Here is a 23,577-nt window from a genome sequence, read left to right as displayed (position 1 = left end):
GAGGATGACGCGTGCTCCAGCGAGGACGAGAGGCGTGATTTTGATGAACTAATTTAACTTTTGTTTATCCAAACATGTATGCAAATCATCATGTGATTTTGAGCTAAAAATGACATATAAAATCATAGTAAAGTCCAACATATAAAGTTACACATGCATCTACATCGCAAAATGAGATAAGCTACTGATAAAACATAAGAGGATTAAGTTTGTTACCTCCAAAATCGAAAAGCAACACCAATGGAGGGGGAGAGAGCAAGAACAACAGCAAGCTGAAGAAAGAGAGTGAGTTTGAATGGAATGGCTCGGGCTGGAGGGAAGAGAAGAGATGAATTATAGGCCGGGATAATTAGTCCCGGTTAGGGGGCCAAACCGGGACTAAAGATTAATCTTTATTCCCGGGGCATCACCCAAACCGGGACTAAAGGTAAACCTTTAGTCCCGGTTGGTAATACCAGCCGGGACTAAAGATCTTGCCCCGCGGACGACCGTCGGGCAGGGACCTTTAGTCCCGGAGGCAAAAAATGCCAAGGCTAATGCTAAATTGGGACACCGTTCTAAAGTCTGTTCTCTAGTAGTGATATACAGTTACGCACAGGACTTCCAGTACATGGCCGAACCAGGCTGTCCTATACCGATACAGCACAGTGCTAGACTCCAATACTGTTACGTATTTCTACAGCCCCCCTCAATCACAACTTGCACAAGTTGAGATTGTTTCTAAATTCATGTAGCCTAGACACTGATTGTGGCTTTGTAAATCCATCAGCTACTTGATTATTACTGGAAATAATCCAAACATCTAGGAGCTTCTGTGCTACACAATTCAGAGAAACTGGGAGTAAACTGAGATACATGAACTACTATGCAACCTAGATACTAAACAATTCAACATCTCTATAAGCAAGTTATGTTCAGGCACAAGATGGTCTCACAGGTAATAAACATTTAGTTAATTCAGTATGCTACTTCACTCTACATACTACTAACTTTGTAACTCTTTTACAAACCACTACTCTGAATCCATCCACTCGGTATTTCCTCTCTAATTGCCTACTTGCCTTCAGCAAGAACAACAGAAAGAAGAAAACGGAATTCAGATTAGCTAGATCAAGGCAGGGGTAGAACGGCTAGGGAAGTGAGGCACCACAAGGGGCGCCCCTGTGCCTCTCCCCTCCTTGTTCTTCTCTACAGCCTTCTCATCCTTATTCTCACTGGCCTCCCGTGATGCTTCTTCTTCTGCTGCGTCCTTCTTTTTCCTCGCATCTCCAGCTTCTTGCTTCTTAGATGACTCCGACGCCTTCCTCGCCATAAAACCAAAGCAATCCAAGCCTAGGACCATCTTGATACTTGGATTTCGATTATGGATCCCTCCTTTCACTTCTTGAGTGCACTTGTTTTTTTTCTGTTTTGTATCTCCTAGTTGTGGTTGTTCTTGAGCTGTGGTGAACTTTTATCAGTGCTGGGTTGCTGGCTGCGAATTGTTTATATATATAATGGGGAAGGGGCAGAGTCCTTGTCATGCAAGCTTTCTGGAAATTTCGAGGATAAGTGCAACACATTAACAAATGATGCTAACAACAAAGACTAGCTGTAGTGTAGTGGCCTAGTGGGAGTTGTTACCTTGGTGGGCAAGGATCTTCAAGAATTCAGCAAGGCACTGCGGTATTTCCTCTTTGGATTTTTTTTTTTTGGCATAATAATGCTTTTCATTTTAATTTGAATGAATCCATTGAAATGAGACCTATCTTATACTATTATTGGGGCATATTTATATAGCAGATTTTATTACAAGTACATAGAACTTATTGAAATTTATACTAATAAATAGACTTTTTTCAAAGGTATATGAAACATTGCCAGAGCAATACCCTCTTCCAAACAGCTCTTTTGTTGACACCGGTTCGAGTCACACACCGGTAGGGGCTAGATCGCCCAGAGGCCGCACACGGTCGAGCACGCAGCGGAGGCAGATCCCAATGGCGAGGCCGACCAACAGGTCAAGGCCGATCAGACGCTCGTTCTTTGCCCGATAAACCCACGAACGCCTCCCAGGAAGACTCGTAGCGGAGATGCACGGTAGGGGTGTTCTAGGATCGACAAAGCCACCTAGAGCACCGACATATCTCGTCGAGAGATGCACTATACAGCACAGGGTTGGAAGAGCTTATAAGGTATATAGAGTGTTTTTTAACGATTGGGTGTTGAATCCCTCAATCCGTCGTCACCCTATATACATAAAGAGAGGGGCTGGTCTTTCCGGTACCGAGAATAATAGAACAAAAATCGGCCATATTGATTTTCCGTACTATAATCGGACTTAGATAAAAATCCCAACAAGGACGTGACGTACTTGTGTTCCTCCACGTCAGGAGTCAGGACGTATTGTCGAATCACCCCCGGCCAAAGTTACTTGCATCTTGGCTCACGGGGTCATATACACGGACCCAGTGGAGTGATTTCTGTTATTTCCTTTTACGTGGAGTCTCCGAGAGTCCGAGATAATAATATACAAATCCATATTATATTTTCTTTTCCAAATTCCCGTCATGGATCAATCTCGGGCTAGGCATTGCGTACCACCGCTGGACTCAAGTCCAAGTGCACGTGTGCCCCTCTGAACTCTTGGCCTCCTCCTTGCTCAACAGCTCGTGTGCCTTTGCAACCAATGCATCGTGTCCAGCTGACTGAGCCAAGAAAGCTTGTGCACTCAAATAATCGGCCACAGAATATTAGCCTGATTAAGTAAATAATTTAGTATATCAAATATTCAAATCTTGCTAAGCAATAGACTCAGGCCAAATATGAGTGTCAACACCTTTATAGTTTATAAGGCAATTCTTTAGCCTATGGATGAGTCTTACTGTACCCTCCTGCCCGACACTTTCAAAAGTCTTTTTTTTTTCCCTATTCTTTATCTCATGGTAGTTTTAATGTCAAATCCAAAACAAATAAATTCGACTACAGAGCCAAAGAGGAAAATCGTAGTATAAAACAAATGCGTCTTTCTCCAGGTAAGGACTTCTTTTGCGCTGTAACAACCTTCCCTAGTTGGGACACAGAGGAAACCAGCCAGGTCTTATGGAGAAATGAGTCAAACTTGCATGATGCATGCAAACAAAAAGGTGTATATATATATATGCAGTGTATAGAAGATAGAACCCTGATTTGTCAAGAAAAAAAGGAATAGAAAACTGGCGCATGGTTCACTTGGATGATTCTTGAGAAACAACACTCAACATGAACAGTTGGTTCTTTAAGATGGAAATGACAACTGGATTGATATGCATGCCAAGTGTTGCATTGGGTACACATTTAAGCATGAGATTGAATGCCTTATTAAGATCCATGTTGGAACACTTTTTTTTAATGAGAGTGTATCAACCAAGTTCATTTACTGACAATGTTCCCATCTGGAAGTAGCTCATAGATCAAATTTTGGTTTCATTGTTGGTAATGTTCAAGTTTTCACGTAGAGACTTAGAGTTCCATAATTGAGGGTGAAGTACCTTTCAGGGTCCTCTTGTTCTGTAAGTTCATCGGGTCAGTCTTGACACTTGACCAGCACAGTAACACCCCCATCCCTGAATTTAAAGTTGAGCAGCACTAAGGACTTTTATCAGAAAAGGAAATCATACACAACTGGCAGTGATGGTTCATGGGTATCTTAAGAACTTACATTATGAACACACTCAACTCTAGAACCCATTGCGTTAATGTGGCATGTCCACTCAACACTGCAATTGTAACACCCCAGAAGAAAACAACATAAATTTCCTTCTGGAGTATTACCACACTACAATCTAACAAGAACACATCATCAAAGAACGCAGAAGCAACAAACTAAGTTGAACATTAAATTAAGTCTTCTACGATGACATAAACAAAGATATCTTCAAAGACAACTAGCAAAACTAAGGTGTTTAAAACAATGTACAAAAAAAACCTCCGACAACCAACTAATTTGTTGTAATACATGTGTTTGTTTGAACTTTAGGCCAAAGTGTGCACTCGTGCAGCTACGCCCATCCTGCCAAGCATCTTTGAAGCTCATGTACCTGAGACGGGGGAACAAGCGCGTGAGGTTTATGGAAAACCTCAGCAAACAAACTGCTTCAACCAAGTTATTTAAATCACAGTTCAATTAAGCATCAGGTTTAAATAGCATAATAGTAGAGACATCAACTGCTTCATAGTAATATAAACATACTTCCAAGTGCAATGCAAATAATGCAATGCAATGCATGACTTCACTTGTACCCACACATCCCAATAAGAGGGAGTGAGGGCTGCAACCACATTGCTCATCAACGTGCGTTGCTGTACCGGAAAAAGGTGCAAATGCAAGTGTTGCAACGTACGTAGTTCATATATACTTCATAATTCAAAAGTAATATCACAAGATATGAAATCATATACTTCAAAGGCAAATAACTTCAAATTTCAGATTACATGGCTAGTGTGAGATACTAAAAATTTAGTGGAGGCAATTCAAACAACAAAGCTAAATGTGGACGACAATGCCACGTTTACTTGCCTTTACCAACGATCAAACGAAAGAGCTAGGCGCGCTGTGAAGGCAAACCACCTGATCATAAGCCAACCTCAGTACCAACATCATCGTACTAACAAGACAAACAACAATTACACACTAAAGCATCCCAAACCCCCCGTTTAAGCATCTACCATTTCGCTACCAATCATGACAGCAGCACTGTCCCTTGTCTTTTTCATAGACATTTAACTATACATTCAAAAATTCTGAAAATCTACCAGATGATAGAGAACTCCATTATCTACAAGTTTTGTATTATAAGATTCTGCATAAGAGGTCTCCAAGATAGCATGATCATCCTCTTAATTTAACTGAACTTTTCGAAGGTCAAAACAAGACAACAATATTATAAAATTGATAACTGGAGGTATGCTCATCCACAAAATATGTTGTATAACAATCTGGAAAGCTTAAGAAAAACTCTACAACTTTCATTTAGATCACAAGTTCAAATTCCTCCATTACGAGGGCCACAAATTGGATAGATCTAAAACAGCCCAGATTCTCGTCGCTGCAAAACAGCCTTCTTAGAAAAACTATAACTCCAAAAATACAGAGCCTATGAGGGTGATCTTGCTGTCGAAAGAAAGGTATTGAAGTCCTCTACGACTTTTTCCACAGTGACAAAATTTATTAAAGCCATAAACAGCGATGAACAGAAACTGTTCAGTCTGACAGAATTTCAGAACATGGACGAAAATTAATTTCGACAATTTCGGGAATTACTCTAACTATACCCCTTCTAATTCAACGATTCCATCCACAAAACTTGATCCAAAGAGGTGGATTAGTATTTGGCATCTCACCTAGGGAAAATGCAGCGAGCATGATGACAAACTCCCAGCAATCCACTCCTTCCTTCCATTGTCTTCACTTCACAGCGATCTACGCCGCTATGACTGGATCGGCGTTCCGATCTATGTCGCACGTAGGGTAACCATCATGGACAGCAAGGGAACAAGAAATTGATGGCAAAAATAGGGAGACAAGATGATACCTAACCAAACATCCGTGAAAGAATGGCGCCCCGAACGACTGCGGCGGCAGACGGCAGCAGACACACCAGCAAGCCCTAAATCCTCTCTCTTCCTCTTCTATTCTTCCTCTTCCCTTTTCTCTTGCGTGAATCAGAGAGCTAGGGCTGGTGGCAAAGGAGAGGTTCGGCCATAGGGGAGAAACACGGCATATGGAAAGTCACGGAAGGGGAATTGGTCATGAAGAAAAAGAAAACCCATGCCAGGTCTTCATAACAGGTACGTGGCTTTTTTTTCATAAAACTAACAAATAACATAACTTCACCATCGATAGCCCGATTAATGCGAATAAGCAGTCAAACAGAAAGTATTCGACGAGCTCTACGCAATGGTGGTCTCCATTAATCCATCCAAGCAATGGATCAAAAAGTCAAATTTTCGGTCTTTCCTTAAATCCGGTCAACCTTCGCCAAAAAAAGAACACTTGATCCATATTAAAATTCTTATTTATGGCATTCAATCTCGGGGTATTACAGCAGTTAACTCTAACATCAGTCATATCTGTGAGTACCTACCTGAAGCACAGAAGACAACACTGAATACTGGAATCTAGAAAGGTACGAACTAAGGAAAGAAACATTTACTTCGTGCAGGGACAAGAAATAGACCTGCTGCACTAACTTGTTAATCCTTTGGATTCACAAGTTCAGTGCAAAATGATCAAATTGAATGCAATTTTAAAGGGTGTTGGTTTTGGTAAACAAGATGGGACCTGGACCCTCTTCCAAGTCAACACCAGTATCCTTAATACATGACAGGTGCAAAACTTAACTAGTATCATATATAATCTGCTAACTCAAATTGAGATCATGTGGCACAGTTACTCATGCAACAACAGCAGGACTGCAAATTTTTAACCAACTACTCAGGATCAAAGAACTGCGGTATTAAAAACTATTATCCAAAAATGTAACTGGCCCTTATGTAAGAAGCTTGTTCAGGAAAAATAACAATATACGGTACAAACATTATCATCAACTTCCTGAGAAGCACCAAACATTACTACACTAGGGGCCAAATGGGAATCACAAACAGGATGTATAGTGGCAAAACATTTGAGCAAGAATTAGCTAATCGTAAACAAGAAAATATGAATAAAATGGATATTCAAGAGAAATATCAGGCAAGAATTCAATTCAAAGGCTCCCTCGTCTTGTTCCGTACTGAACTCATTTGGAAAGCACAAGTGGAGAATAAATGCAAGACCTTCGCCTGGATTTTGGTGCAAGATAAAATCTTACCGTGCACAACCTACAAAAGAGAGGGTGGCCACACCAAGAACACTGCGTGCTGTGCAACAGTCCCTTAGAAACCGGCCTCCACCTATGTCTATGTTGCCCTTTTGCTAAGGCGGTTTGGGATCAAATCCTCTCTTGGGAAAATTTCACTCAGCTGCAACAACAGCCCCAGGCAGAAACCATCCATATCAGAGCATGGTGGGAAGAGGCGGCAAGGAAAATGCCGAAATCTGAACGTAGACGACTAAACGGGGTAGTAATCTACACCTTTTGGAATATTTGGAAAGAGAGAAACAGGAGAATTTTCAACAACGAGATAGAAACGGTGCCGCAAGTGGCCGCAAGAATAAAGGAAGACATAGAGCAAAGGAAGAGAGCACTCACTTACGTTTAGCTACTATTTCCCCTTGGGGTGTGTGTTTCCCTCTTATTCCTGCTTCGGGGGGCTTTAAAACCTCATTTGGAGTGTCTTTGCTTGTACATAAACTCTCTTTCCCTACCTTAATTGAAAGGCAGAGCTCCTGCCATTGCGTTCAAAAAAAAAAAAGAGAGAAATATCAGGCTAGATATCTATTTATCTAAAACAGCACTCAACTACCTGGTAAACATCGTACCAACTTATGAACTGGAAATGGAAAGTACAGCAATATAAACATGTAAAATCGAACACAATCAACAAATATTAAATTAACTGCACTATGGCAAAACGAAAATGAAATATATATATGCAAGGAGCCACTGCTGTTTTCAAGGAAAATGAAGTAGTTTGTATATTATTTCCCAAGAAAGTGCAGTAAATATCACATATTTGTTAAATTATTAATAAGTTTACAGAATTTGAAATCATGAAAACTCATAGCTTCATATTATAGAACATGTAAAATATTGATTTGCACCATCGTAAAAATAATGATTCTATACTGTTCATTCTAATACTAAACAAATATAACACAGAATAAACATAATGCTATTTTCTGCTTTCCTAAGGTTACATAGATCCTATCTTTATGCAACCAAATCAAGTCAGTTTTGGCAATTTAGTTAGTGTGATGATCAGTTGGCATAAATACACTAAAATTAATACATACCACTTACATGAGAAAAATCACATTGATAAGCTCTGGGACTATTGCAGATGCCAAAATAACCCAGAATAATATATCAAACATCTGTATCACCGATATTCTCGAACTAAAATTGGATCATCACAAGTTGTGTCTTCGTTCCACTCTTTTCGTGCTTCTGAAATAGTAAGCTGCATCATTTGTTGCATTTCAGTCGACTGATGGAGCACCACATCGTTGGAGACAAATGTCCGAACCATTCCACCTATCTCTATCCAGCTACAGCCAGGAACCTTGCTGCCACACCTGTGTCTCATCACACTTCTTACTTTTGCAAGCTCACTCCAAGCTCCTGCAGCAGCAAATGCATTGGACATAAGCAGATAATTTACTGCCTCACTTGGTTCCAGGCATAAAAGCCTATCAGCGGCCCACTTTGCCAACTCGATTTTGCCCCGCATCTTACAAGCACCAAGAAAAGCTCCAACAATATCAGCGTTTCTCTCGCAAGAAAGTCTTGTAACAATCTTGTAAGCATCTTCAATCCTACCAGCTCTCCCTAAGAGATCAACCAGACAAGCAAGATGCTGTGGATTTGGATCGATGCTGGAGCCCCTCGTCATCATAAGGAAATAGTGTAAGCCTTCTTCAATAAGACCAGCATGGCTACAGGCAGAAAGAACTCCAAGGAAGGCAATGCCATCAGGCTGTACGCCTTGTTGGATCATTCTCTCAAACACATGAACTGCGTCCTTAGAGAGTCCAAGGTATGCGTAAGACGAAATCATAGAGGACCACGAAACTACATCTGGGTTGCAGACCATAGCAAACGTTTGCATTGCCTCTCGAACAAAACCGGCCTTGCCATAAGCCGTGATAACAGCGTTGGCCACCTGCAGAAACCCGTGCAGACCCCTCTTTACGGCATGAGCATGAACCTGAGTGACCTCGTTTGCTGCCGCCATGCTGGCGCACGAGCTTAGCACGCTGGCAAGCGTGAGCTCATCCGGGCAGCAGCTCCCGTCTCTCAGCATCCGCCGGAACAGCTCAACGGCGTCCTTGCCTCCACCACCAACCCGGCCGTAGCAGACAACCATCGCGTTCCAGGACACGACGTTCCTGACCGCCATAGCGTCGAACACCAAGCGCGCCTCGTCGACCCGGCCGCACTTGGCGTACATGTCGAGCAGCGCGGTGGCGACCACCACGTCCGCGAGGAGACCCAGCCTGAGCACGAGGCCATGCGCCAGGGCTCCCATCGCGAGCAGCACCCGGACGTCGACGGCATCGTCGGGGTGGCGGCGCGGCGGCGGCGGACGGAGCAGGGCGCTGAAGGTGAACCCGTCGGGGGCGAGCGCCCCGGAGCGGCGCAAGGCGGCGAAGAGCGCCCAGGCCTGGCGCGGGAAGCCGTGGGCGGCGTAGCAGGAGACCATGGCATTGCAGAGGACCAAGTCCCTGCGCAGCGGCGGTGTTTCGTCGAACACGCGGCGCGCGTGCGCGACCAGGCCCGACCGCGCGTACGCCACGGCGAGCACGGTCGCCACGCGGGTCTCCGAGGCTCGCCCGGACTTGAGGGCCAGCGGGTGGAGCGTCCGCGCTGCGCAGGCGCGCCGGTGGTGGCGGGCGCCGCCGGAGACGGAGATGGAGCTGGCGCGGAGTAGCAGGGCAAGGAGGTCGCGCCGCATCTCATTCGTTCCAGAGCTGACAGTGCGGCGGGCGGTGGCTTCATCGCTCATGGGTCATCGGTCATCGCTGGTGATGTGGACCATGCGCATAGAACGAAAGGGCCCGGACGAGCAGCAGGCAGAGGGTGCCCTGCCCCTGCTGCAGCCGGCATGTCTGCAGGACAAGAACACGGAGCCGCCCAAAGTTTTGGCTTTTCTACATTTATTATTTTTACTATATACTTAGATATACACTATGTCTAGATATATAGTAAAAATAATATATCTAGAAAAGTCAAAACGTCTTATAATTTGAAACTGAGGATACATGCCATTAGCCACACTTTGTCACACCTAAATTTAGTTGAATTTGATCAAGTTAGCAATTGTTTGGTTGTAACCATAGACTTTGATAAGATTATTTTTACTTTTTTTTTTCCATCGGCTCATTCCTCACGTGTCAGTTATTACAAAAAAATAATTATATGGCAAAATTCTCCTAGGCTAGCTAAGGTGTGACGACCAATTTGATGAACTAACCTTTAGTCAAATTTGGCAAGAAATTGTGACAAACGCTAGCATTCTTAGTGTACCAAACTAGCCATAAGATGTGCAATTTCGTTTAGTTCAACTCTCTGTTGCGACGCTATCCACCATGTTCTCTCTCGTTCAGTCTGTTTGCTATTGCTAGGTCTACAACATCTCCTCATTAGCAGTAGTTGTTGCACGTCTATCATTTTTCACCAAAACAATATAATCGCGCCAGTTCAATAATTTCCGTTCTCCATAAATCTACTCGACAAGGGAGTTGGATCCGACTCAACTATTGCAATGGCGCCTTTGGAACACGTGTGGCCATTATGAATAACTTCGAGCCAAATCCTTTTCCTCTTCGGTATAAGTTGCCTTGCTCTAGTGGTACAGGTTGATTCGTGAAAATCCAATTAGAATGTTGGTTCCATTTAGAAAGGCCACTTGAGAATTGGATGGGTTTACCTGAGTCCATGTAAGCTACCAAGAAAATTTGCGGTTTCATATTTTCATCCATTTAACCATTAGAAATAGTCTATGTGGACTCAAGGAATCGAGTGTCGAGTCGTAGGAGGCACGAGTCTCATAGAGAGAATGAATGAAACCGCATCTAGAAGTTGATGGCATCAAAAAAAAAAAATCGAGTTGGTGTCGCATGTGAGAGTATAGGAGTTACTCCACTCGCTCACTTTGACACTGTACAATGTTATGCACATATATCCAACAAATAAAATGTTTGAGTGCCAATTTTCACTGGCCGACCTAGCTCAGTGGTAGAGCGCGTGGCTTTTAACCACGTGGTCGTGGGTTCGATCCCCACGGTCGGCGTTTTTTAGCATTCTCAATAATGCGGATTTTTGCATATAGTATAGAATTTGTTTTTAAAGAAACATCTGTCATGTCTCTGCCGCTGCAAATACAACTTTACAGAAACCATTCCAAAATTCATCCTAGTGCGTAAATCGTAAAGAAAACTTTTCCAGATATATACAAAAACCTATTTTATAAAAAAAATAATTTGGACGACATGTGTTTACTGCCAAATACCAAAAACAAAATACCAAAACTAAAAGGGACCTAGACACCACTTAGGATTTTTTCAGTTACAAGTTTTATGCAAACGCCCTACAGTGTCCTCCAAGTGTGAATTTTTCTCATTTCTACAAAAAAAATAATCTTCTCACTACCAAGAATCAAAAACTCAGAAAGAAAGTTTTAAGTCAATAAAGAATACCTTGGCCCTAGTAGGACCTAACTAAATAATGTTTGTGCTTTTGTTTACAATAAAAACCAAATCTCAAAAAGATTGTTTAAATCGATAAAAAAATTGAAATACCGAAAACATCGAAGATACCTTGGTCCTTGTAGGACCTAAAGCTAACAGGTTTTAAAGTCGGGATCAGATGGTAAAGTCATTGGGGGTGCCCCTGTTGTCGTAACAGGCTTAGTTGGGGCGGTCACCCCTCTCGCATAGTAATTGCGAGCTTATACCACTCCTCATCTCCCTTTAACTGCCTGAAGGATCATGCTTTGGAACGGCCGCACCCCGGACCTCTTTAATGCAGCCGCTGGTGTGCGACCTGCTGAGCTCCACCGATGTGGGACTAAAATGCCACACACCCACTGTGCTCTGCTACTGGCAGTGGCAGCCGAGCAGCCTGGTGCGAATCGATGGGCCATGGACTGGCCAGGCCTATTTAAATTTAAATGGGCTGAGAATTCTACTCAGCCACATCGGGCCCGGCTCGACTTGGCCTGCTCAGTTCGTAGTACGCTGTGCCGCTTCCTTTTGGTTCAAACATGAATCCCATCCCGGTCGAGTGAATTGCTGCATTCCCCAGTTTAATTTTTAAGATAAATCGTAAAAAAAAAATTCCAGGAAGCACAGCATTTTGATCATTTCTTTCTCTGAGTGGACTACTCTTTTTATCGGAATGAGAAAAGCTTACAACAACCAGCTTCAAATCCTAGCCGTACCAGGATCAGAAAAATGATTACACATTTTGCTCTCGAAATACTATTTTCCCTTTGTACTAACATCGGGAATGTTACCGCCTCCGATGAACATCTAATGGCCCTGTTTGCTTGCCGTACTGTTTTAACGAAGAAACAATGTTTTTCTCTTACATCAAATCGGTGAATAGTACTTTCAGCCATGGCTTTTCAGCGAATGGAACAAGACCAATATCGTGAAAACCGAAGCATGCTGAATCCGAATTTCTTCGCTCTGATCTCTCTTCCTCTACCTAATCGGCAACAAGTTATTCATCCTCTGGCTTAGTTTGATAGGCTAATGATAGGATTAGAATATAGGTTGCATAACTCTTTTACTATAGAGATAGCACTACACCTAGCAAAATCTTAGTTGCGCATCTAGATAGATTATTTATTGCATAGGTTTTGACTAGGTGGAAATTAGAGGTTATAGTTTTAGAAATGATTTTTAAGTTGTCTAATTTAACCCCGCTCTTAGAGGGTGTAGATCCATGGATTTCGTGGAACTGCTCTATTGTGGATCTGCGTGGAGCTTGAATTGTTTGGATTAAAAGGAGCCATAAATTGGTACCCATGGAAGCTTGAAAAGGAGCTAGAGGTAGAAGATAACAAGAGTAGCCCTTCCTAACTTAATCTTCTATATCCAGCACTGCATAAGATCATCGTATATTACATGTTCACATTATTTTACATTAAGAGAGATATCATAGGTTACAAAGCTCATAGCAAAATACAAAAGTGCAACAAAGGTCGAAAGCCCAATCACAAACACAAATAGAAAAGTTCCATACACCCTACAAGCTAGTGTACACGTGGCTCATAAGAGACAAGTAAAAGTTTGAGACTCAATTCTTCTCAACTCATTCTCTTCATAGATCTTTATCATCACTAAAACCGCTATAGAGGTGCTAACGCTATCCTATTTAGCGGCGCTAACTATAGTGGCCTTAGCTGCGATAGTGGTGGAATGTGCAAATTCTTATCGATACGTACGCAGTTGAAACGCTACAGCGATGCATACAAAGTGAGGGCAACTTGTTCTTTTTCCCTTTTGACATGATTATTTATAATATCCATCAAATTTGATTTCAGATATAGGAGGATTATTACTTTTTCTTGTGACCCGGGGCACAAAAAAAAAATGAAGAAATACTCGCCCGATCTAGTGCCAACTCAAAAAGAAATGATTGACAAAGTGTGTGGAAGATGGACAAAACGTTGCGTAATTTGACAGGATTCATTATGACACCCACCAACTACCAACTTATGCGTTAGCATGGTTATGAACCACGCCGCTTTGTCGTACTGACGAGAGGGCGGTTTCAGCTAATTACATGTACAAAAATCAAATATATAACATTTGTGCATGAGGTGAACCAAAAAAAAGGGTATAAACTAAAATATATATTATTTGTGCTTGAGTTGAACGTATTAGGGGATGTAGCTCAAATGGTAGAGCGCTCGCTTTGCATGCGAGAGGCACGGGGTTCGATCCCCCGCATCTCCATTTGTAGATGCATTTTTTTCCTTTTTATTTTTATTTGCTTATTAATAGATCGTGGCCCTTTTGTGTATTTGTAAATGCCTTTTCGTTTCTTTTATTTTTTATTTGCTTATTATTGCACTTTCCAAGCAAGGGCAGGACATTTGAGAGTTGCGGACACCTTCATTTGCTTAATCACATGCATTTTTTAGCTTAAGATTCCAGTCTCCAAAAGTTGCATTCAAAATCTATTTTTGAACGAAAGGAAGTTTCATCCGATCTCCACATCAACCAAACACAAACACTGCCGTTCACAAGCACAACTGACAAGATTCACACAGGTTATAATCAGGCTACACAGGCGTCAACAATAAGCACACCAGAAAACCGCGGGATCCCAACTCCCAAGTCCCAAGGCGAAGCAAATTTCACCGCGCGGGCAAGGCCGCGGCGAGCTGCACCATAGGCTTCCCGCCGCCGCCGCCCCTGCGCGCCAGCACGAGGGCTACAACGACGGCGACGGCAACGCCGACAAGCAGCAGTGCCGCGATCCCGCCGGCCAGGCAGACCCGCCTCCGGCGCGCGGCGCCCTGCAGCCGGCGGCCCTCCCTCAGCTCCGCCTCGGCCGCGGCCACGTCGCCGGCCGCAGCGCCCACCTTCCGCTCGATGTCGTCCAGCGGCGCGCCCTGGGCCTTTACGAGCGCGGCCATGTCCAGGAACAGCTGCTGGAGCTCGACGAGGCCGCGCTCCACCTCCGCCACCTCCTTCGCGGTCTCCTCCTGCTCCGCGCCTGCGGCGGACAGCAGTGCCGCCCGCATCGCCGTGTCGGAGGGATCCTCGGTGCTGCTGGGGAGGAGGAGGCGGTCCAGCTGCTCCTCGGTCGACGCGTCTCCGGCCACGGCAAGGTACCGGCGGTACGCGGAGACCTGCCGCCGGAGTGCCTGCACGTCCGCCGTTAGGTCGCGCACGCGGCGGCCGGCGCGCGGCGGTCCATGGAGGCGAGGCGCGCGCGGAACCCAGGAGGCGGACGAGCGCCGCCTGCGTGGCGGCGCGCGCCTCGCCGGCGCCCACCACGGCGTTCTTGGACGCCTCGTGCGCGGATCGGAGATGGGACAGCTCGTCGCGCAGCGCGGCCATCTCGGTCTTTGCGGCGTCTGCCTCGGCCAGGAACGCACCGAGCTCCGGGTCGTCGCCGCCGCAGGCGGGGGCGGCCCCGGCCGCGCCGCCCTGTTGCGCCTTGGCCGCGGCGGCGACGAAGGTGTCGGTCATGAGGTCGTTCATCCTGGCTGGCCGGTGCCGGAGCGGGTTGCAAGATGGACCTTCGGTGGCCGGTATCGGAGCTGGTTGCGAGATGGATCTTTTGGTGTGGTCAAATCTCAGGTCCAGTTCAGTTGCAAAAAATTTTGCAAAATTTTTTAAGATTCTCCGTCACATCGAATCTTTGACGCATGCATGAAGCATTAAATATAAATAAAAAATAAAACGAATTACATAGTTTAGACGAAATCCACGAGACGAATCTTTTAAGCCTAATTAGACTATGACTGGACACTAATTATCAAATAACAACGAAAAGTGCTACAGTTGCATTTTGCCAAAATTTTTAGCATCTAAACAAGCCCTCAATCTCAAATGATCGCTGACAAAAGCAAGATTTTTTCGGCATTTAATCAAGTAGGCTGTGCTTATTGCCAGATCTAGCTAGTGTAGTGGCCTAGTGGCACGTATCCTTCTTTTCTATTTTTTTAATCATCAAGCACAAAATGCTACACTACTGAAGGCCATGCAAGACTTCCATTTTCAGACTCCCCATTTTAAGCAGAACAAGATACCAAGATCCAAGATCAATTGTAACTGAACTACGATAGATCAACGATAGTTTTGAGGTATTTCTGGGTGGAAACTCGGTCGGTAGCCGGCCGATCAACGAGATCGCCGCACGCCTTCACGGTTCTCGTTTTGCATTACAAAGGAAACCGCAATGGGCTGCCTCATTCTTAGGCCACGTAGGGTCCCTCAATCGATCCAGTTCGGCCCATAGGCCTGGCGCTGGGCTTCCTTGTACGCGCAAGCCCAGGTGCCCTTCCCGCCAAGTCCTCATCAGAGCTCGCTCCCTTCTCCTTTCCTCCGCTGGAGTCAGCAAGATCGCTCCCAGCAGTAGTGGTCGCCATGCCGTCGGTGACATCCCTCCCTCTTTGAGAACCAGCTTGTCCCCATGCTGGTGCGCACGGGAGCACGGGAACTGTTGACGTAGAGGTTCTTCATCTTCCCAGGTGGAGAGTGCGTCGGGGAGGTAGGACCATACCAAGACTTGAGTAATCATTGTGTCATTTTGCTGACGAAGCCGGCCATCCAGGATTGCTTGCGGAACCTGCAGCTGATTAGTAATATCAGGAAGTTATGTACTTACGACTGCAGTGGATGGAACCGCCTTCTTCAATTGGAATACATGAAACATCGGATGTATAAGACAATCAGGTGGAAGTTGCAGACGATATGCAGACTGACCGATCTTCTCAATTATAAGAAATGGCCCAAAGAAGCGAAAAGCCAATTTGTTGGAGGATATTTGAGCTAAGGAGGTTGTCGGTGTTTCGGACCGGGGGGTCCTCAACCAACCAGTGAATTTGAACTGCGTGCCCCTAATCCCGGATGGTGATGCAAAAAGACACAAGGTTTATACTGGTTCAGGCAATCGGTGCCCTACGTCCAGTCTGAGAGATCGATCTTGTATTCCTTGCACCGAAGTGCTTATAGTAGGGGGTTACAAGCTGGGTGAGAGAGGGAGCTAGTCCCAGGTCTCGGCGTGGAGTGGTGCGGGCTGCTTGAGACGTTGCTCTCAGGCAACGGGGGAGCGTGCGTGAATTGAGTGAGTGCGTTTGCGTGTGAGGGCCGGCGTGGTCCCGATCCCTAGAAACGGCCCTGGCTGCTTCCTTTTATAGCCGCAAGGAGGGAGCCATGAGTACATGAGAGAGCTACCCGTGGAGCCTTAGCGAGGAAGGAAGATATAGTACTGTGGCCTATTCCTGTAGCAGCACAATGTCGGGAATGGCAATTGGTACTTGATCACTGGTGCGTCATGCCGGCCATGCCCGAGGCTGTTGGAGTCGTAGGAGTCCTCGTTGACGTTTAGTCAGCATGGCCTCCGCTGTAGGTGACATGCCGTGCCTTGTGAATCTTTGACTTGGTGGCGCGCCGAGGCCTGGCAGGTGTTTGTGGCTGACCGCGCCGAGGCCTGGCAGGTGTTTGTGGCTGACCACGCCGAGGCCCGGGAGGTGACCTGAGTATGATGCGGGGGCCTCAGTGGTCAGCGTCGTACCCGGTTTAGGTGGAAAAGTGCAGGGCGTGTGTCCGTAGGGCATGGTAACCCTTGCACCGTCAGTAAGGGATGGTAAAAAGGAGATTTGACTGTTGTCCCATCGCTCCTGTTGCTGTACCCTGCCGGTCGTGGCTGACGTAGCAGGTGCATTCAGGCGCATTAAATGGATGGGACAGCCTGTCAGAGGGACGGCCTCGGCGAGAGGGCCTCGGCGAGACGGCCTCGGCGGGGTGAATCGGGGAATCGGTAACCCGGCCAAGGCCTCGGCGAGAGGGCCTCGGCGGGGCGAATCGGAGAATCGGCCTCGGCGAGAGGGCCTCGGCGGGGTGAATCGGAGAATCGGCTGAGGCCTCGTGGTTGTCCTTCGGCTTTGATATTCGTAAGGTCTAAGCAATCTTTTCGGTTCTTGCTTACGGTACCCCTTTTTATGGTATCCGACAGAGGTCTGCACATAAGGTTGAGCTTTCAGATAGACCAAGTCACCTGGTTGAAAAGATCTTGGGGATCTATGCTTGACGGCTTGCGCTTTCATTTTGTTTTGAGCTCGAACAAGATGCTGACGCACCAAAGACTACATAAGTGCTCTTTCTTCTAACCAACCTTGAAGATCAGTGGACTTGCAAGCTTGAGATATGTCAATACCAAAGTGTTTTGATTCACGGCCATAAAGGACTAGAAATGGGCTTTGGCCAAGAGAAGAATGAAATGATGTGTTATACCAATATTCTGCCAATGCTAGCCACTATGACCACTTTGTAGGACAAGCATGCACAAAACACCGAAGATAGGTTTCAAAACACTGCTTAACACGTTCAGTTTGGCCATCTGTTTGTGGGTGGTATGCACTACTCATTCTTAGATCTGTGTCAAGCAATTTGAACAACTCTTGCCAAATATTGCTAGTGAAGATTTTATCTCTATCAGAAATCATAACAGTGGGAAGGCCATGAAGTTTAAAGATGTGATTCAGATAAATCACTGCCACTTGGAGAGCAGTGAAAAGGATGGGAAAGAGCCACAAAGTGAGCATATTTGGAGAATTTGTCTACTACTAGTATGCAATTGAAACCAGTAGATTTAGGCAGACCCTCTATAAAATCTAATGTGACAGTATGCCAAGCATGGTCAGGGATGGGTAAAGGAGGCAACAAACCTGGGCAAGCCACTCTTTCTATTTTAGCCTGCTGGCAAATGGTACACTAGGCTACAAAGTCATGGACATATTGTTTGAGCTTGAACCTAGCAAATAATTGTTTAACTCTCTTGTAAGTCACTTCATATCCTGAGTGGCCCCCAATAGCACTAGCATGTAATGAAGATAAGATCTTAGACTGCAGAGTTGGTTGAGAACCCACCCAAATCCTCTCCTTGTATCTAATGATACCATTCTTCAGTGAATAAAGCCCAATAGGAGAAGATATAGACAACTTAGATAATAACTTAGTAGCCTAAGGATCTGCAGTATAAGAGTCTTGAATTTCTTGTAACCAGAGGGGTCTAATAATTGAGATGGCAGAAATGTCATAGGAAGGAGCTTGAGATACTCTTGAGAGGGCATCAACCACCTTGTTTTCTATACTCTTCTTGTACACAATCTGGTAAGATAGACCCATCAATTTGGTGAGGGCTTTGTGTTGAATAGGGGTTGACAGCCTCTGATCATCTAGGTGAATAAGACTCTTTTGGTCTATGAGTATAGTGAAAGGAGAAGACTGCAAATAGTGGCGCCAATGATCCGCTACCATCAGGATGCCCAAGCATTCCTTTTCATAAGTTGATAGACCTTGAGCCTTGATCCCTAGTGCCTTGCTAACATAGGCAATGGGGTGTCCTTGTTGTTGTAGAACAACACCAATGCCTTTAGTGGATGCATCAGTCTCAATTGTAAATGGCAAAGAGAAATTGGGCAATGCAAGAACAGGGGCAGAAATAAGGGCCTTCTTGAGAGTTTGAAATGCAGCTTCTATTTCAGATGTCCATACAAACAATGTGCCTTTCTTTAGAAGATTGGTAAGTGGTTTACACAACAACCCAAACTATGGCACAAATCTTCTGTAGTAGCCCACCATGACCAAAAAGCTTCTCAGATCTTTCTGATTTTTGTGGTTGGGGCCATTCCTGAATAGAGACAATCTTGGAGGGATCAGTGGCAACTCCGTGACTACTCATAATGTGTCCAAGATAAGTCAACTATTGCTTGGCAAATGAGAATTTGGACATCTTGACATGGAAATGGTTCTGTTGTAGTATAGTAAGAACCTCTCTGATGTGTAAAAGATGATCTTCCCAAGACTTGCTATAAATTAGAATGTCATCTATAAACACCACCACACATTTTCTGAGTAAAGGAGCAAGTATCACATTCATAACTATTTGAAAAGTGGCTGGTCCTCCTATAACTCCATATGTCATGACCCTAAACTCATAATGTCCATTGTGAGTTTGGAATGCAATCTTGAACTCTTCATCAGGTGCCATTCTTATCTGGTGAAACCCATAACAGAGGTCTAGAGATGTGAACTAAGAAGAGCCCTAAAGTTCTTCCAGAAGTTCCTCTATTATAGGCAAAGGGTATTTGTTTTTCTGGGTGAGTGCATTCAGTCTCCTAAAATGAACACATTGCGCACCAGTAGAGCAGGAGTGGAGTAAGGACTAGTACTAGCCTAGATCCATCCCTTCTCTAGCATGTCAGCAATTTGAGTTTCTATTTCAGTCTTTTGAGCTAGGTTGTATCTATATGGTCTTAGGCAAAATGGCTGAGCACCTTCTAAAAGTGGAATGGAGTGATCTCCAGGCCTTGGGGGTGGTAATGATGTTGGTGGATCAAAAACAAGTTTGAACTGATCAAGCAACTATTGGAGATCAGTAGGTATTGACTGCTCAAGAGAGGTATTGGCTGATATTGCTTGAACTTGTACCAAATACAAAATGGAGTTTGTTTTGTCAAACGCCACTAACTGATTGTGATAGACTGGAGGTCCCATTTGAACTTCAGAAGGAATTCCTTGAAGAGTAACCAACTGGTCTTGATAATTAAATTGTAACCTAGTGAATCTTCATTGGGCTATGGGTTTCTAGCCAATCCATTCCTAAGATGATGCCATATCCTCTCAATGGGATAATTTTTTGAGTAGTGCAAAATGTAAACCCTTGAGTGCCCCAAATCTGGTCATGTAACTCATGAGTACAAGATAAGACTTCTCCATTTGCTACTCTGACTTTGACAGGTTGAGAGAGTAACTTCTAGGGAGTGACACTTGCTGCTACCAGATCATTGAGAAAACTATTAGAGCTTCTAGAATCAATCAGCATGAAAACTTCTTTGCCTTGGAGATAACCCCTAAGTCTAAAAGTTTTGGAGCCTTCAATGCCATTGAGAGCTTAAACTGAGATAGCCATTAAATCATCACTAGAATTAGACTCATCTTCCACTGGTGTAGTTGTAACTTCATCATAGTCAGCAATACATTTCCAGATGTCTTCTATAGCTTTGAGGGAAATAGAGGGAGGACACTTATGGTTGGGTCCCCACTTTTCTCCACACTTGAAACACAATCCCTTGGATCTTCTATAATTCTTTAATGCAGATAATTTATCTTCTCTAGATTGCTTGGGCTTACTAGAATCTATCATCTTTCTATCCTCAATAGCTCTGACATAATTAGGAACTGACATAAAAGTTGGTTTCATAGATTCTTGAGTGTTTCTCTTAGAGTAAGATACAATTCAGACCTCTTGATGGCTTGGTCTTGAGATACTTCTTCCTATAAAAACACCAAAGAACTAGCAGTATCTAGATCTTAGGGCGATGCATCATAACAATAGCACGTATATCCTTTTTTAAGCCATCCATGAAGCGATTGGTAATAACAGAAGGTGGAAAAGATGGGTCATGAGCTAAAAGTTGGTGGACAAGGTCACTGAATTGTTCAACATATTCAGAGACTGTGGTGATTTGCTTGATGTGGAAAAAATGGCGAATCAAGTGGTTGTGTTCACCCTTATCAAACCTATTATAGATGGCTAAGAAAAAGGATTCCTAGGTCATTTTACTGATGGCTGTCTGCGTTGTCTGAAAACTAGAGTGCTACAGAACCGACAAGGCGCATGGTAGCTAAACGAACCCATAATCCTAGATCAGTTTGCTAAACATCAAAGTAAGTTTCACAACATTTGATCCATAAACGAGGATTTGTGCCATCAAACTTATGAAATTTGACCTCAGGGATGGGTGTAGTGGGTAGGTAGGGTGGGTAAGGAGGGTAGCAATGCGATCACAGTGCCCCAAACCATCAGTGTGAGACAAAATAGGAGTGGATTTTAGAGGGGGTGTCGCACCTGTGACCGGGGCCATTTCCGGGGCAGTGGTATACACCACCTCGAAATCAGCACCCCGGTGATGAATTCCCTTGCCGTGTGTAACACCCTAGGTGTTTGTCACTAGTTAAGCAATGGGTTTGAGCTCAAACATGACATGTTAAGTGGTGACAAAGGTGTCAAGATCAAATCTACAAGAGTGAGCTCCAACTTAAACTTGGACAACACACCCTTACTTACATGTGGACCCTTGTTAAGATTATGCAAGTGTAATGTTAAACATGCTTATTTCATGTACATTACATCAACATGCATCCATCTCGACCAGTGGAAAAGTTTCATAAAGTTTGAAATCAAGAAGTCACATGAAATGATAAGTTATAATCTTTCTTAGATTGCTTTATTAAGTAAATGGGAATATGAGATGTCGACCAAACCTTGCAACCTTGCTCAAACAACTCTAATTGAGCTCATGAACAAAAGCTATGAAGGATTCATGTTGAGCAAATGCCCAAAAAATGCTTCAATGGATCAAAAAGGATGATTTAAGCATATTTAAGATGCTGTTTTGACCAAAGTAGAACTATAAGTTCTGTACTTGTTCTGAGATTTGACCTTAAATCAAAGTTGTAGTCCATGTTATGTAGAACAAACCTTGTTTTTGGACCAAGATGTAGATCAGCTTGTAAGCAAGTCAAATAGAGGCTTGAAGATTGAACAACTGCTGTCTTAGCCTCCCAGAAATTTTTTCTAAGTCCCTAAAGTGACAGTAGCAAGTTAACTTCTTTGCGACATTTTATCATCCAAATTCATGTGGTATCTCAATTGTATTACTTAAAATGAGTTGAAGTACTTTTCATGGTGAAAACAATAAATTAAGTCTTATCAAATTTGGGGTTCATTTGGATCTTCAAAAATAGTTTCTGAAACAGCAAAAGTTTACTTTGCCACTTAACTGACATTGCCATGTCGGCATTCCGCGTTCTCCAAATTTTGTTAAGCACCTTGATTTGGTACAAAAATAAAAGTTTGAGTATACATGGTGGAGAAGAGCATGTAAAAAGGTGGCACTTGTTTGACTTCATTTTGACAATCAATTTGGATTTTTGTTTGTCGCTGTCAATACGTTGACACTCTCAATTTGGAGCTTAATGCGCCGCTAATAGAGAGCTCTAATGGACTAGCATCCTAAATAGGGGTTGAAGAGCATCAGGAGAGGAACAACTTTGCTTCAAACACCATAGCCCAGTGTGGCCTGTAAGCAGCCCTGGCATGACCTCCAAAATAGGATGAATCACGCCCGCAACCTGTTTGACCTCGTGCCCACGTGTCTTCCATGCACTGGCCTCGCCTCCACCCTGGCTGACACACGTCCCACCTCCTCTGCCAGCGCCGCTGCTGATGGGGAGAGCCCAAGCGCACTCCTCCCCATCCCTCACTTGCCTCTCCACTCTCCCAGGCGCTGCTCTCGCTCTCCTTCACCTTTGCTCACGCGCATGGTCACCATGGCCACCATTGCCAAGCCGATCGAACTCCCACGCTACTCCTCCACATGTCCTCCTCAGCTCTTGAGGCTAACCCCATCACCCTCACCATTGCATGCCGCGCCTCCCTAGCCCCTTTCCCAATGCCGCCGCCGCTCCATAGCTAAAGCCGTCGGAGCACCAGCCACCAGCGCTGCCCGCCTCCATGGCCAGCCGGCCTTGAGCCACCGCAAGCCAAGCTATGGGCTCCTCTTTGTGTGTGTGTGGGCTCCCTGGTGCTCCCCGCCGCTGCCGGCCACCGCTCGCCAAGGCAGGCCGACCCCAGAGCTAGCCTGCCGATGGCCGCAGTCGCAAGCAGCCGGTGCTCATGGCCGGGCCGGCATGGGCAAGCACCTACCGTGACGAGCCCCTTCATGGATGTGCGTGGACCCCCTGGCACTCCGTCGTCGCCGCTCGCTGCCAGAGGACGACCACCTCGTTGGAAATCGAGCCGCCAGCCATCTCCTCTGTTCTAAGTCGCGCGAAGGACCTCACGCACGAATTCTATGAAAGGGAAGGGCTTAACTACAAAGTCTATGACTCAATTGAATAGTGCCTAGAAGGACCTGTTCGTTGGAATTTATTTTTGTGGAAATTCAGGGGCCTCGAAGCAATTGTGTTTTCCTTTTATGCTTTTAAATTGGCTGAACTTTGGAAAATCGTAGTAAATTGTAGAAAAATCATAAAATAGCAAATGAGGACTTTTTGGAATCCTTGTGAGTAAATCTACACATCAGAGTCATAATATGATGTGTTAGTAGAAAGTTTCTGATGTTTTTATTTATTCTTACAAATTGCTTTTAAAAATCCTTTTAAGTTATCAGATGTATATCTTGAGTTATAGAAGTCCAAAA

At 44.6% G+C, this 23,577-nt stretch overlaps 1 protein-coding gene, 3 non-coding genes and 1 pseudogene across 10 annotated transcripts; 2 read left to right on the top strand and 3 right to left on the bottom strand.

The window, feature by feature from the left end:
• Positions 1 to 2,568: 2,568 nt before the first annotated feature.
• Positions 2,569 to 9,635, bottom strand: LOC136505735 (pentatricopeptide repeat-containing protein At2g46050, mitochondrial-like). Of its 7 annotated transcripts, none has more exons than XM_066500877.1 (8): positions 7,916 to 9,635; positions 7,216 to 7,348; positions 5,553 to 6,104; positions 5,362 to 5,472; positions 4,538 to 4,588; positions 3,680 to 4,058; positions 3,510 to 3,584; positions 2,569 to 2,709 (listed from the first exon to the last, which is right to left on the bottom strand). In XM_066500877.1, the coding sequence occupies exon 1, from the start codon at positions 9,625 to 9,627 to the stop codon at positions 8,002 to 8,004; it is 1,626 nt and encodes a 541-aa protein (XP_066356974.1). In that variant the 5' UTR covers positions 9,628 to 9,635; the 3' UTR covers positions 2,569 to 2,709; positions 3,510 to 3,584; positions 3,680 to 4,058; positions 4,538 to 4,588; positions 5,362 to 5,472; positions 5,553 to 6,104; positions 7,216 to 7,348; positions 7,916 to 8,001. The 7 variants fall into 7 exon arrangements, with proteins under 7 accessions (XP_066356974.1, XP_066356973.1, XP_066356975.1 ...); XM_066500876.1 differs by having other exon boundaries at positions 7,923 to 9,635; XM_066500878.1 differs by lacking the exon at positions 4,538 to 4,588 and having other exon boundaries at positions 7,923 to 9,635.
• A 1,207-nt stretch (positions 9,636 to 10,842) lies between these two features.
• On the top strand, positions 10,843 to 10,914 carry TRNAK-UUU (transfer RNA lysine (anticodon UUU)). Its single transcript has one exon. It is a non-coding gene; the product is annotated as a tRNA-Lys (tRNA).
• A 567-nt stretch (positions 10,915 to 11,481) lies between these two features.
• Positions 11,482 to 11,592, bottom strand: LOC136506294 (small nucleolar RNA Z279/snoR105/snoR108). Its single transcript, XR_010771509.1, has one exon. It is a non-coding gene; the product is annotated as a small nucleolar RNA Z279/snoR105/snoR108 (small nucleolar RNA).
• A 1,923-nt stretch (positions 11,593 to 13,515) lies between these two features.
• Positions 13,516 to 13,588, top strand: TRNAA-UGC (transfer RNA alanine (anticodon UGC)). The gene has a single exon. It is a non-coding gene; the product is annotated as a tRNA-Ala (tRNA).
• A 387-nt stretch (positions 13,589 to 13,975) lies between these two features.
• Positions 13,976 to 14,845, bottom strand: LOC136504225 (syntaxin-111-like; annotated as a pseudogene).
• Between the last annotated feature and the right edge of the window lie 8,732 nt (positions 14,846 to 23,577).

This window comes from Miscanthus floridulus, chromosome 14 (assembly GCF_019320115.1).
Source record: "Miscanthus floridulus cultivar M001 chromosome 14, ASM1932011v1, whole genome shotgun sequence".
Lineage (NCBI taxonomy): Eukaryota > Viridiplantae > Streptophyta > Magnoliopsida > Poales > Poaceae > Miscanthus > Miscanthus floridulus.
Note: the sequence above shows the minus strand (reverse complement) of the source record. Positions and strands in the feature narration are given on the sequence as shown.

Excerpts from the sequence above, each read along its gene's own strand:
- LOC136505735 (XM_066500877.1), bottom strand. The coding sequence starts at position 9,627 with ATGAGCGATGAAGCCACCGCCCGCCGCACTGTCAGCTCTGGAACGAAT.